Source organism: Pyxicephalus adspersus, chromosome 2 (genome assembly GCF_032062135.1).
Source record: "Pyxicephalus adspersus chromosome 2, UCB_Pads_2.0, whole genome shotgun sequence".
In the NCBI taxonomy this organism is placed as follows: Eukaryota; Metazoa; Chordata; class Amphibia; order Anura; family Pyxicephalidae; genus Pyxicephalus; species Pyxicephalus adspersus.
The window spans coordinates 75765039-75779256 of record NC_092859.1 but is presented as its reverse complement, the minus strand read 5'-3'; the positions used below and the strand labels follow the sequence as shown (position 1 = coordinate 75779256).

Here is a 14218-nt window from a genome sequence, read left to right as displayed (position 1 = left end):
CACATTCCTTAAAACTGTATACAACCTAGCTGTTAGCTTGTATATGAGCCTATTACTCAACCTCAGTGATCTAAGGCACCATATCTAAAGATACATGGTGTGGTGCATTCAGGTATTAGTAGTATTCACTGGGATTTTGCTCTCTGCATCTCTCTCAACTAGACAAGTCTTGCAGCAAGTAAAACAACTGCTGACACCCTTGTTCACATCCAAGACAATTTTCTTCATAAGGACACATGATTTGGGTGGTAGGGACTGTGGCAGGCGCAGCACTATGAGGTGCCTTGTGCGCTGTGGCATTAGAAGAATTATTATCTCTGTCTCTCTTTAGTCTGATCAGACTGTCTTTACTCTATAATTCCTCTAGTACTGTTTCATAAAAGTAGTAGGTTTAAAGAGCACACCAAATACTTCAAATAACTTCTTTAATAACTTCAAACTTTCTTCATAAAACACTGCTGATTCTGCAGCGAAAATCTATGAACAAACATGTGTTGAATGAGATATCACAAAATGATGGTTGAAGTTGGATAGTTTGTTTGTTGGTTTGTTTGTTGGTAATGATAATGATAATGGTGGAACTTTTTTGGCCTTTTGTCTACTTCTATGAAACTCTCTAGCTGGAACTCGGGCTGTTCTCTTCTCTTCTCTTCTCTTCTCTCTCTCTCTCTGTTAGCACGCTGAATACAGCCTGGTTTGCTAGGGAATTTCCCCATAGACACAGTGTAAGGCTGGTTGTGATTGGTTGAGGCCTCTGCATAGTGTAAGACTCACTGTGATTGGCTTACCTCTTCTAGCTAGATAATGACTCCTAAAGGTTTATTTTCCTTTTCTGCCTATGTTAACAAAATGCATATATAACTGTTATAAACATTCACAACCATAAAATACAGTGATAACTCTGCATCTAGCTTAAGAATATGAACATATGAGCTGTATAGTGGGGTTATTAGCAGGTTTAGGTGTATACAGAATATGCTGCACTAATAACCTAGGACAGGTTTTAGCTGGCCAGCTACAGGGACAGGGATGCCAATACTCTAAACAAGAGTGAAAAACATGGGCTAAACCAAAGTGTATGTTAACTGCCGTCGTGTTCCACCTATCAGTCATAGGTACCATATTTGTTGTCAGCTGTTTCAGTGAATGTCAGAGTCTGAATCCCAGATTTATAAATAAAGAAATTTATTTAACCAGCACTCATCCTATAATAAAAGGTGTGGATTTTTTGTCAAATACTTGCATAAGTTAATGACCACAAACAAGGCCACTGCAGAAATTGAATAAAATGCTCTGACCCATATGGGGTATAGAGGTTGTGGGAGTTTGATAAATACTGAACTATATAGAATTCTATTAAGAAACAATAATAATGCATTTAAAGGGGAGAAGCATAATATTACCAAACAGATTTCCCAGCTTTACTTTTTAAGGGTGATTTTACCTCAGTTTGCAGACCCAGAGTTTCGAAAAATAATATTGGATGTGTCATAAAGTGTAGCAGATGACCCAAAAGAAGCGTTTTCCCTTTTGAAATCCATTAACTGAACTCATATATTAAACCTGCAAGTTATAAAAAGCACACCTAAATATAAACAAAACAGCCCCTCCACAAAAAATTTTATATGAATAATTAGTCAAAGTATGAATTTAAATTGCAAGGTATTGATCTTTTTTTTTTTCAACAGACTATGCGCAAAGGTTTGCAACAATGCACGGTAACAAACATTTACAACCAGATGAATTGGATTACATGTGTTAAAGTAAACCTCCAAAAACAGAAACTACTACACTACACTATGTACACAAGCTAGATTTTTATTGCCCGCAATGATCCACATGTTTTGGGTGAAAATCTTAAATGCGTACAGCTGTTCCTAGGTCATTCAATGATCCTTTGTACCTAATCACAAATGACGGATGGCAAATGACCTCTAATGATATTTTACGGGGAAGATATATTATAGCAGTGATATTCAATCACTGTGCCACAGCAAGGCTAGTGTGCCAGGAGAGATCTTCAGGTGTGCCATGGGAAATTATCCAATTGCCATTGTCATGTGTCTGTGTAGTGTAGTGCTGTAGTGACTGGCAGAGTAATGTAATACTCTTCTATGTCAGTGGGTGGCAGTAGGGAGCTTACTTGCCTTGTTTATTTTTCAAGACAAGAGAATTAGCTACAGAGTGTCATTTTGGAACATTTTTGATTTGAGGTGAGCCGCAGGATTTTTTCAATGTAAAAAATGTGGGGTGGCTCAAAAAAGGTTGAAAAACACTGACCTAGACATCCCCACTTAGTATTTATTTTGATAAGGACATTATGGAACAGTTATTTTTCAGACCAGGGGAGGGTAGGAATCTGCAGCAAAGTTTTTTAATCCCTGCAATGTACATAGACCTCCTAGAGGCGAATGTTTTTTTTACCCCTCAATATTAGCTGATGCTGTTGGCTGCTGGTGGAATAGTAAACCTGCCACAAACCACCTTTATTAAAAATTGTCAGGAAGGTTAATAAATCTGTAGGTATATGCAAATCCTAACTTCATGTGCCTATGTTTCTGGATTTACTGATTTTGATGTGAAATCCATTTTATTCTATTTTATTCTTTTTGCTTCCTGCATCATGTGTGCAAGCCAAATAGTTTTTCAAGATATATTAATAGGTTAGGTGACACATCTTTTGATTCTTCCAGTATAACTACCAATACCAAGTATTACAGTAAATATTAGGCAATCTTTGCAAGTACTGGTTGTAGTACAGTTGCTGAACAACAGGGGGTGATAGCGCACTTGTCATCATGAGATCTGTATTGTGACTACAGCATCCATAAATGCCCAGCATAATTGATGTACTGAGTGCTGTCAGTCTTAAGATCAGAAGCCTCATCATGAACAGTAATATTGTGTGGACTATGTTTACATATATTTTATATTATTACAGCACATATTTAAGGTAAATGAGCTATTTAATGAAAGTATTACTGTTGTAACTGACTATGTTTAAATCTAATTATTTAAATAAGTGTCGGATCTGAACTCCTTGGATACAAATATTAAGAGCAGAGATAAACTTTCATGTTATGGCAATGCACATGCGTTGTTGCATTGTGGTGCCAATTATTTTTAATGACAACTCAACATGGTACAACATTCACCTGTGTTGTAGAGTGTGTACTGAGTCAACCTTTGTTGTGATCCAAAAAAAGTTCAGTTTTAACACATTAGGGAGAATTTGCAGCCCTTTAATTTTCAATGGGCTGTCTTAATCCAATGCTCAGTACTACATTTTCAGGAGTACTGGTAAAAGGCTGCTGGGCATTCAAAGAAAACAGAAGAAATGACAACCAGCAACAAACTAAACCTTCTTGAAATACAGAGGCCATCAGTGATGATTAAAAAATGCCAGTTGTCTGACTATAATATAGACTGTCTAACTTTATCACATTCTTAGGCACTAACCCAGAACAAATGTACGGAGCAAAAGTCAGACGTCTGTCTGCTCATTTGAGTTAGTGACTCAAATAATTTAAGTCAATGTGTCAATCAAACACTTGGGTTTGGTGATTCAGAAGATGACAGTGGCAATCTAAATGATTTTCTTTAAACTAAATTTTTCTGGCAAATCAGCTCAATGGAAAATGGTGATATAAAATTACTTGTATGATACAATTATATTTTTTTCAGTACAAAGTGATAATTATGAGCAACGCCTTAAAGGGTTCAAAAAGAAAATTGATTGGCTGCAACACACGTGTGTTGGCTTGTATTTGGTTGGCACTGTGACATACTCTGGTACATGCATTGCAGTAATATAGGTTGATCCCTAAATTTGAACTGCTACATAGGAAAGTCATTTATTCTTTAGATTTCATTTATTAAGGTGAATTTTTCTGGTCAATATTTATTATTATAATATAATTTTAGAGAATATTTAGAAGAAAATGACAAAATCAGAATTCAAACTTTAAAATCACAGTTTAGACATTGATAATAAATGGGGAGAATGTATGTCTATGTAAGTCTATCTAATGAAGCCTTCTGTGAAGTGAGCTGCAACAATGATGCACTGCTATTACATTTAGAGCAGAATCATGTAGGCTGTGCCTGATTACACTACAGTACAATAAGAAGAAATTGGAGGTGGTGTGGCTAATGGCAATGTTGTTGCTGATTCACAAGTTTTTAACTTGTCCACCTGGCCACACCTAGCCCTGTCCACTAATTTCTAAATTGGCAGCACTTATGCAATAGGTAACTGGATTTGGAACCTGTTTAAATTGTAACACAGTAGCCTTTAGATCAGCCATCCCCAACCAGGGTTCTGTGCAATCCTGGGTTACCTCCAGAAGTTGCTGTGCCTGATTGACCTCCCATAACATGATGCTTGCAAAGTTCTGGGGCCAACACCACTTGACAGAACCAGCTGCATGAAACTAAGGATCTTTCTAGCTGTAAAGTTGGCATTTAGACCATTAATGCACCACGGCTGATGTACAATTGGCAACCATATTTTTTCAATTAGTTTGAGCAGGGGTTCCCCAATGCCTAAAAAATATTTTAGGGTTTTTTCAGGGGTAAAAAGATTGAGAAAAAAACATTTATTGTCAATTATTCAAAAAGTACTATACAACCTATGCTATATGTATAGCATAGTTCAAGCATTGTTCTGCAGTTATGCTTTAATACATAAGACTAAAAAGAAGGCAAAACAAATGAAGACACCAAAAAGTTTTTAGAAGGGTTATCTCATATGTCTTTCAAGATATCATATGTGATGGACTAAAGGAAAAACTTTAATTATAGCTCTAGATTTTCAACTAGGCATATAGTACAAATAGCTGTGTTTTATTTTTGCCATTAGGGAGATCCTCTACACATGTGGATGTAGATTTATCAGAGTTTGTTGACTGATCCCAAGGGGTCATGTGTCACTGCTTGTTATATTTTCTATATTCAGTATTCATTATTTCTTAAAATAGCTCCATCTATTACTTCAGCTGTGAGGATTTAATCTCTGCTCTGCCAAAAGCCTAAATATTTAACATTCTTATCATTCACCAATATAAATTCTTGTTCCAAAAATACTAAGGACATCCTGAGAGGGTGTTTCCAATAAAGATTAAAGAAATATAAGACCTAATTTGTAAATTTTTTGGAAACTCCCTTTCATAATTCTTTCTCATGGTTGCTCGGTGATTAGGAACAAAGTGCAACCTTCTTAAAACAGTTTAACAGGTCCGTTTTACTTCCATCACAGGGGATTATCCCTTATTTTAGGAGATAAGGCTCTGATTTGAGACTTTCCAAAAATTCTCCAACCCCTTCATAGCCAACTGTATATCTAGATCCTCTGTTGTATAGTACAGATGCAAAGTAAAAACAGCAAACAGTGCATGAAGCATAATGTACAAAGTTTGCAATCTGCAGCAATTAAAAACTATTATTTTCCTTTCCTGGTTACGGCTTTCCTCTCATCAAAATGCTTCCTGAAAAAGGATAATGGAAAAAAAATCAACTGAAAGTGACAAGCCAGGGAAAGTTCATCTGGGAAGGAAGGAGGTAGAAGGTGCTGGATGTCCTTTAGTCTTTGAATGAGGTGGATTTTTATCTGACGCACCACTTTGTAATGCAAGCTGTGCACAACTGGTAGGGATTTAACTTTAACTTACTCAATGTATTATTGCATATATTGTGCTGCCACGAGGAAAACATACATGAAATGTGTGCGGGTCCACTGTGGACTCATTTATTCTAAATGGCGCACTTAGTACACCTTGCTGGCTGACCTTTTGCATACCACCGCATGCAAACCAAAAATATGGGCACAATTTTTGGTGAGCTGACGTGCAGGTCAGGTAGCTTTGCAGATAATATATATTAGAACAGATAAATGAAAATAGACCATAGGGATTTGAAACTGATTCTGCTCCAGTTCATTTTAAATTTTGGATATAGTTTTGTGAGTGGAATGCTGTATGGAATTTTAGAGGTTAAGGGGAGGATGGGTCATGTCACTTCTTCTGTTTGATCATGCCTTCAGGAATAAACATTTTCATTTATTAAAGAGACAATGTTTTGGCAGACGAGTAGAGCGTGTGATGTTTCCTGTCTTGGTGACCTGAAGAAATAAGGATTAAAAGCATACAGAGGCTTGTTCCCTTTAACATCCAGGAACTGATCACTTCTAACCAGATCTGCAAAATAGCAGGTGCAATCCAGTGATAGGGGGAGCAATTTTTCTTTTTCTTTCCTTTACACTAAGCTTAGTCCAAATCGTTGGCCAATAGGATAGTACTTGTTTCAATTAATAAATATGTTCAGAAATATGGGCATCTTTAGTAAACCAGTTGCTCCAATCTCTGGGTGTCTCTACTGGCTGCCACTGAACCGAATCAAACAAAGGTTTGCTTTCCATACAGTATTCCTCTTGGCAAGCAGCAGTGCCCCTGGAAAATATGAGATTTTTTTAATTATTATTGCATCAGTTTTTAGAAAAAATTGTTTTCACTATTTGTCTTGGTTTGCAATGGATAGAAAATTCCACCAGGGATCCACAGGGAAATAAAATATTTACAGAAGTTCTAACCATACTCCAGTCTCCTTAAACTTAGAAAACTGGTGAAAACCTCAGTCCCTACCCCAAACCTATCTACAAATGTTTTTAAAACCTAGAATTACTCATCTGAATCCTGATGATCCTCCACGCTGCCTCCTTGATGAAAATCCTATTGGATTGGTATTGTTGTTACCTCTTTTATTGTCATGATGCCATTCCTTTAACACTTGGTACCGATGGGGTACCCTTGTGATGGACTACTTCCTCAACCAGTAGGCAGTGCCCACTGCATCCTATGTGGACACCGGGACACATGGGAGCACCTTCTACACTGCATAACAGAGGATATATTCAGAATCAGATCTGGTCTGTCACATGACTACAGTTTTAGGTTAGTAAGTTGGCTTTTAGTGTGATTTAGCCTTACATTTAAATTAGTGATTGGCAGAGTGGGAGGGAGAACATTTTCATATGTCCCTGTTGAGTCTCTGAGATCCTTCATGGAAAGCTGTACACAGGGACTTAATCTCTCTTAAATTCAAGATCAAACCCTGACTACTATGTCACCTTCCTCGTTGAAACAGGAACACAGCAGCACAACTCACAATCTATACTTTACTGTATAATGGATTGCAGAAGGTTGATAAATTCAGGTCAAATACACTACTAGTATTAAAAAGGAAATATACATTTAACGTTGTATTAAAAAATACAAAGAGGAAAAAAATTGTGTCTTTTATGTCTGGCTGGAGTTCTGTTTGAAACACAACTTATAAATCTACAAACCTTCCATTAAACACCACAATTGCAAAGGCATACTCATGAGGCTTGCAGATCAAAGAATTGCTGTTATGATGTTTCATCAACTGTATGGAAATAATGCTGCACCCCCTCCCAGAAATAAACATATTGTAATGCAGCATATCAGCAATTCTTTGGAGACATGTATGGAATAGCTCTGGTGTCCTCTGTAGGACTCCAGCAGAGGTTGGCTTGGTTTCTGCTTCACCTGCCAAGTTTTGGAGACACCCACTGAGATTCACTCTCTTAGATCTTCATCTCAGCAGCTGTCAGTGGCATGCGGGTACTTGCTCCAAGGATTCTATGTAATTCTCAAAGTGGAAAAATCAAGCTAGACAGCTTGTTGTTTTAATATGAACATAACAAATGGATGAATTCTAGAACAAGCTAAAAAAGGACAAAAGTTCAGTGAGTCACTTTCAAAAGCACATTGTGATGTATGTCAAGTCTTGCTTCCTCGTAGCTTGTCAGTACCAGGTACATGTTTTTTTTACTTTAAATTCCTAGTATGTGAATTGCTTACTAAGCTGAGAATCACTGCATGATTTCAGTGTTATTACTGAATAGGCCAGTTATGATAAAGCAAAGAGAGGGTGATTTTCCTTGTCTGGCATGGTTCAAGCATAGTGTCACTGAACCACAGAAAATTATTTATTGTTGAATTCTTCACCACAAAAAAAAGATTAAAAAGAAGTACTTTCCTTCTCCACACTACAGTGCTGCACCTTCTTTGGGCCCAGGATGTAAGGCTGAACGTACCCCTCTACATTTAAAATATGATTAAACAATAAAGAGCCTTTTATAAGTTAGAAATAAAAAAAATCCAATTTATTTTTTTATCGTTTCACATTTAAAGTCTGAACATAAACAACGAAACGGAAAGCACAAACTTGTAAAACTAATTTGTTTAATACAGACCCAAAACGTAGTAGTTCTGGTCATAAAACTAAACATGTCCGTTCAAGACGTCTGCATTACTTCAAGTGTCCTGTAGAGGCAGCACAAGAGATGGTCTAAATTACACTGATTGTATTCCTACAAGCTAATCAGAGCTTTAGTCATTTTTTTCAGTGATTGGCACAACTCAGATACAAGGAGGATATTTTCTCATGTTCCATGCAATATAATAAGTCATGAAAGAAAACAGTAAACAGATGATGACACAAAATAAAGTTTTACTCCTTTACATAAGCTTTCAGAATGTAAGAATTTCTGGAGTCAAGTTCTACTTTAACCCTACGATACTGCGGACTAGATGTACATTTTTATACCATTGTTAGTCTTTTTGGTCTTTTCCATAAATGTTTTATGATGCAGTTACTCTTGCATAACCTGTTTTGAAATCCAATAAATACAACAAGGAGCCACAAAGAGAAAGGACCAGCTTTGTCAAACAGGTTGAATTGACTTAGTCACGCTAGACTAATAAAGCTTTTTATTCTATACATCACAAACCACATTGTGATTCATTAACTGGAAGGAGGGGGATACAGTGACACTGCATTTGGGGCAGGTCTCTGGTCTATATGTGTCTGCACAGTGGGCAAATAATTGTGTATGGGGAGCAATGAATGCTCAATGGCTTCCAAAGGGGCACATAACAAAAAAATGCCCCTCTACATATGTGGTCACATCCACGCACAGACACAGTACAAATCAAATCATGGTGAGTCAATATTAGCTAAACTATTACCCCCAGGGAGCCTACAAGTGATGCTGGTGGCTTGTCCTTTGCTCCCTGGTTGTTTTCTTGGGAACATCTACAGGTTAATTCCTTTTTAAGGCTTAGTAAATCTAGTTCTAAATTAAAAGGATTACAAGACTGGATTTTCTGGCTAATAGCCTACTATTGCCATGAGAAATTCATGGAGTTAGCATGCCTTCTTTGAAGCTTGTTTCTATTATCTACCAGCTGAATTATGGTCAAAAACATTCAGTAGTCTAACCAGCATTTACACTCTTTGGCCAGATTATCAGGGAAGCCTGCAGTAGGCCATTTTGCTGCAACTTGATTTACTTTGACATTTTCATCACATAGAAATTGAAAGTATTAAAAGCTCCTAACACATAGGTTTGTCTTCACAGCTCATATTAAAAAAATAGGATAGTATAGCCCATGGTGCCATAAACCACAAGGGATAAGTGGCCACAGGTAAGGAGTAAAAGTGCTGCATGACCTTAATACATGGAGGTTTCAAGAACAATACCTTCTCATTGTTAACATTGTAGAATTACCTTCAGACTGTATATCAATAAAGCCATAAAATCCAGTGTTTGCCATTGTACAAAGTCATAAATGCGTGTTTCCCCATGGACAATCAATGGTAGCACTTTACTCCATGTAATATATGGCATGTCATCAACCTAAAATATCACTTCATTTTTGACTGCCTACTTGTCAGTGAGAGAAGACTTGTAATAGGCAAGTGTCGTTGGTCTTTAGGGTGCAACACCATAAATTTCCCTGAACACAGCAGTTCTCATCGAGGAATCCTCACATTGTCCCAGCACATAAATAAAAGTGTTCTGTTACCCTGTACAGATTTTAGCTTAAAAGTAATATCACAGCTTGTTCTGTGTTTCATGTTGTCTCAAATGATTCCATGGCATCCATCCAAAGTGGTGGGGTGTTCAGAGACTGTACTGGAACCTGTCGCAGTTCTTGGATCTGCTTTTCAAGAGCCTGATTACGATAAAACATTTCCAAGTAGCTGGCCTGGATTTCTTTCTGGTATCTTAGTACTTTATCCTTTTCTTCTTTCCATGTTTTTCTTTCATTCTCAAAACTCAGCATCTGGGCTTCACTCTGACGTCTCTCCAACATCAGTTCAGCTCTTATTCTCTCAATGTCCACAGCATCCAAACCTTCTTTTGGGTTTCCATGGGTGTCCATTATTGAAGCTGGAGAAAGTTTGTCTTTGGAATCTTCAAAAGTCTGAAGACGGGCTTTTAGATCTGCTGACTCTCTTTCTTTCTCTCTAGCCATCGCTTTTGCTTCTCGAAGTTGTGTCTTCATCAGGAAAACCTCCCCCATTTTCTGTGTAATTTCAGCTTGTGAATCTTTAAGCTGACGTTTTAGAAGAGAGATCTCGCCAGCTTTCTGAGAAATCTGCAAAATGAATATAATATCTGATTAGTAAAAATATACTGTATATCTTACGGGGTTACATGCATGTAGATTTGCCGTATAACTAAAATTACAATTTCTGCAACTTTGTTTATAATATTTTAGTCAGGTTCATTACTGTAATTTCACTTCCGTATACAGGGAACAATTTTGCCTGCAAGTATTTTTTTATTTTACCTTGTTGACAAATTTCATTTTAATGCTTATATGCAGATTTTTACACTGTCAGGGAACTGGAATATGTATGATAATGTAATACACATTTCTAATGAATGATTGTTATACAAAAAATCAGTTACAGGATAAGGCATGTAGGAAATTATGCAATAAAACAGGAGCCAATAAACTGCAGTTGTAACCCATTCCTAGCAACTAGATTTTATTTTTCCTTCAGGAAAATGGCATTTGTTCTAAAAATCTCTGCTACAGTTTTTATATATCTGTCCCCCAGAAAGTATATTGTTTTCAACAGAAGTATTTACATAGCATTGTCCATAGGCTTGCAATGATATAAAAGCACAAAACTTCTTCAAATCAAGAACCACAAAATGAATATGTAATGGCAGAATGAGGCCAATTCACATAAATATAAAGGCTGCAATTACAGGTCTCTGATACTGAAAATGCAAACAGCAAAGGTCTTTGAATCCATTCCAGGTTTGCTGGATCACCCAGATTCACTGATGAAACTGTATCTTCTCCAGTCTTGGAGAGCTTTAATAAATCAGGCCCATGATGTAAACCTTTAAAAATGTAACAACATTTACACATACCTAATAAAAAGCAACATTGTGTTCTACAATAACAATTTTGCATTATCCATGTAAGAATAAAAACAGATTTATTTGGAATTTCCTTTCGGCTAATTAAATCTTTTGTTGAGGGGGACTGAAGTATTTTTTCAGGAAAACAACTAAATTCTGTGACTTAAAAAATCACATAGATGGATTTTACCTAGACTACATAATTACAGACCTTGTCAAGATTTCATTTATATAAAATGTGGGATGGAAAATTGCAGGCAACAAAAAACGTTTAAATAAGCAGAAGATTTTGTTTTTCTTGAAGCGATAATAGACTATGCTAGTTCACTAATAAACTACAAAATGTTAAACTGTAGGGAACACAGCACCAATTTTTTTGTGTACCAAACAAATATCTTCAGGTGTCTGTATTTATTTTGTAAAATTATGATTTATGGTTTCTTTAAAAAGATCTACGTTTTTTAGATTCTTTTTTTCTATGGAAGTGGTATGGGTGTACTTTTCACACATTGCTTCCGCACTTGACTAAGTCTTTGTTTAAAAAAAAAATAATAATCCAATGGTGTAATCTATCATATGTTATTTATCTGAGATTGTGTTTAAATAATTGTAGGACCTGCTAAACACAACGTGATTTTTTATTATGTCCTGATATGCAAAATGTACTTTCTTTTTGTCATGAATGTATATATCTATGTAGTATTTGTGTTTCTATGTATACAATGACCATGCATGAGGGTAATGTTGTGTTTCATCAGTAAAAGATTAGTATAAAATGTATGGTAGTGAAATTGTTTATAGAGGGTTTCATGTACTTCTAACCCCTGACCTAGGGGAACCCACTACTTTCCAATTACACAGCTGACTACATACACTTCAAAAAGGGTGACAAAGATTGAGGGTAAGCAGCACTGGAAATGCACTCTATGTTAGATCTAAACAAAAAGAGAAATAGTAGAACTTGACAGAACTAGAAATAGTAATCACATGAAAAGGCTGCTCAAAGCTACATTAATTGATGAGGTATATTTGGTGATGCAGCAAGATGCCAGGTTGACAAATGATAACATTAAGAAGGGAGTTGAAAGTGATTTGGAGATGTAAGGGTCATGGAGACAAGGTTTCCCTGAATACAATGTAGTATATCTAAAGTAGTTATAGAACTGTTGGATCCAGCCCTGAAAAATAGATTTGCACCCTGAAAGAATCATTAGCTATCTTGATTCAGCAAATCTCAAAACACTTATGTTTTGACTTTTTTTCTTTTTCTTTTTTGAGGAAAGTTTCTGCATATTTGACCATTATATATTTAATGTTTCTTTTTTGTCTAAACTGTTTTAACACTATTTTTTTTGTTCTGTTTTTATTTTTTATTATGCCAAAACCATATGTAAACAGCACTAATCCATGTGTGGAACATTTGTTTAGGTATATTTTTTGCTGCCTACAATGTAACTGCTGTAATTTATTTCTAAAAAAATTCAATAAAACCTTTGAAATACAAATCTAAAAACACACACTCAGGAGAAAATAAGAGAAAAAATAAAAAATAGGTGCAGGTGTTTGAAGACTACTTGGTGTCAGTAGCACCAAGTATCAGTTATCGGGGAAGCGTTGTGTGTTTGTGTAGTCTAAATTGCTTACAAAATTGCTAAAAAATGTGATGAATGGGATGAAGGACCAGTGAAGGCAAAACATTAGCAGCTTAAACTTCAGCTTTAAGCCCTTTTCATATAGAGCAATACATCAGGACTGTTCTACCAAAATAGGAATGGTACATGTGTCCAACAACACTTTATTACCTCCCATTTAGATTCCTCCAGCTTAGGGCTAAGGTTTTCAGGCTGAGGGGTCTGTTTTTGGCGGAGCTGCTCACATTCCTTCCGCATAGAGTTTAGTTCCTCATGAAGTCGCTTTTTTTCCTGCTGTACTTTATACAGCTGTAGCTGCAAGGCCCTTTGGCTGCGCAGTGCCTGCTGGGAGATCTGCTGCAGTTTGGACACATACATCTGTTTTAATTCATCAAGTTCCTCCATCCATAAACGACGCTTGTCCTCAAATACCTGCAAAAAAAAAAAAATTAAAAATACATATCCACTTTCAAAAGAGAACCCATAATAAAGAAAAGTTGAGACTGCCTTGTACTTTATGAAAATGCTAGTGCTCTGGCTGTCTCACCTTCCAATCTTAGTTCCTAAAGCCACAGCTATAAAAGTCAATACTACTGATTGCTTCATGTTCTGAAACCATTGGTTCAAAATGACAGGAAGACCATCAGTATTCTCAGAAAACTCAGAGCCTTTCCTAATTTGAAAGAGAGAATGGATAGCAATGCCTCTGGTAACTACAGTTCTTCTTCAAATTACTTTTCCATTAGGAGCACAGAATTACAAAGCAGGGCACTTTTGCTGATTACTGCTGTTATCCTGTGTGTAGGTGTTGGTGTAAATAAATAATGAGTAGACAATGCTGGGCTTGGCGTTTTAACAGATTGGCTTGGGTCTTAAAGGAATTTTTAGTTCTGCCTCCACGTAAGGGTAACTGATATTCACTTTAGAATTTCAACTCTGTCAGTTTTCTTTAATGTGACCATAAATCATCATATTGAGAACCCCTAAATGCTTAAATAATAAATACCTTCTAATGTTCTGTCCACAACAGGAACAGAGACTGGAATGATGTACATTGGGTACAGAAAAGAAACACCCCCTTCAAAATATACATGTTTGTACTGCATATATGCAACTTGTATATCTTTTACCTGGATGTAAATATAAACAGCTGTGGAACAAAATAATAATAATTACAAAAAAAAAATTCAACTTTGCTTTGCCAAAGACATCTCAATAATTTTGAAGTCTACTGGAATTGTAAATCTGGTGAAAAACCAATACACCTCACCAACCAGTACACCAAACCTACAGTAAAGCTTGAAGATAGTAGCATCTTATTTGGAGGGGTTTATCTGCA

At 36.3% G+C, this 14218-nt stretch overlaps 1 protein-coding gene across 2 annotated transcripts in view; it reads right to left on the bottom strand.

Moving 5' to 3' along the window:
• Positions 1-8154: 8154 nt before the first annotated feature.
• Positions 8155-14218, bottom strand: part of N4BP3 (NEDD4 binding protein 3) — a 29642-nt gene continuing 23578 nt past the window's right edge. For both annotated transcript variants that reach the window (XM_072401054.1, XM_072401055.1), the window contains exons 4-5: positions 13051-13311; positions 8155-10466 (exon numbers count right to left, since the gene is read on the bottom strand). In XM_072401054.1, the coding sequence (XP_072257155.1) occupies positions 9939-10466; positions 13051-13311 (789 nt within the window). In that variant the 3' untranslated portion in view covers positions 8155-9938. The remainder of the gene's footprint in view (positions 10467-13050; positions 13312-14218) is intronic.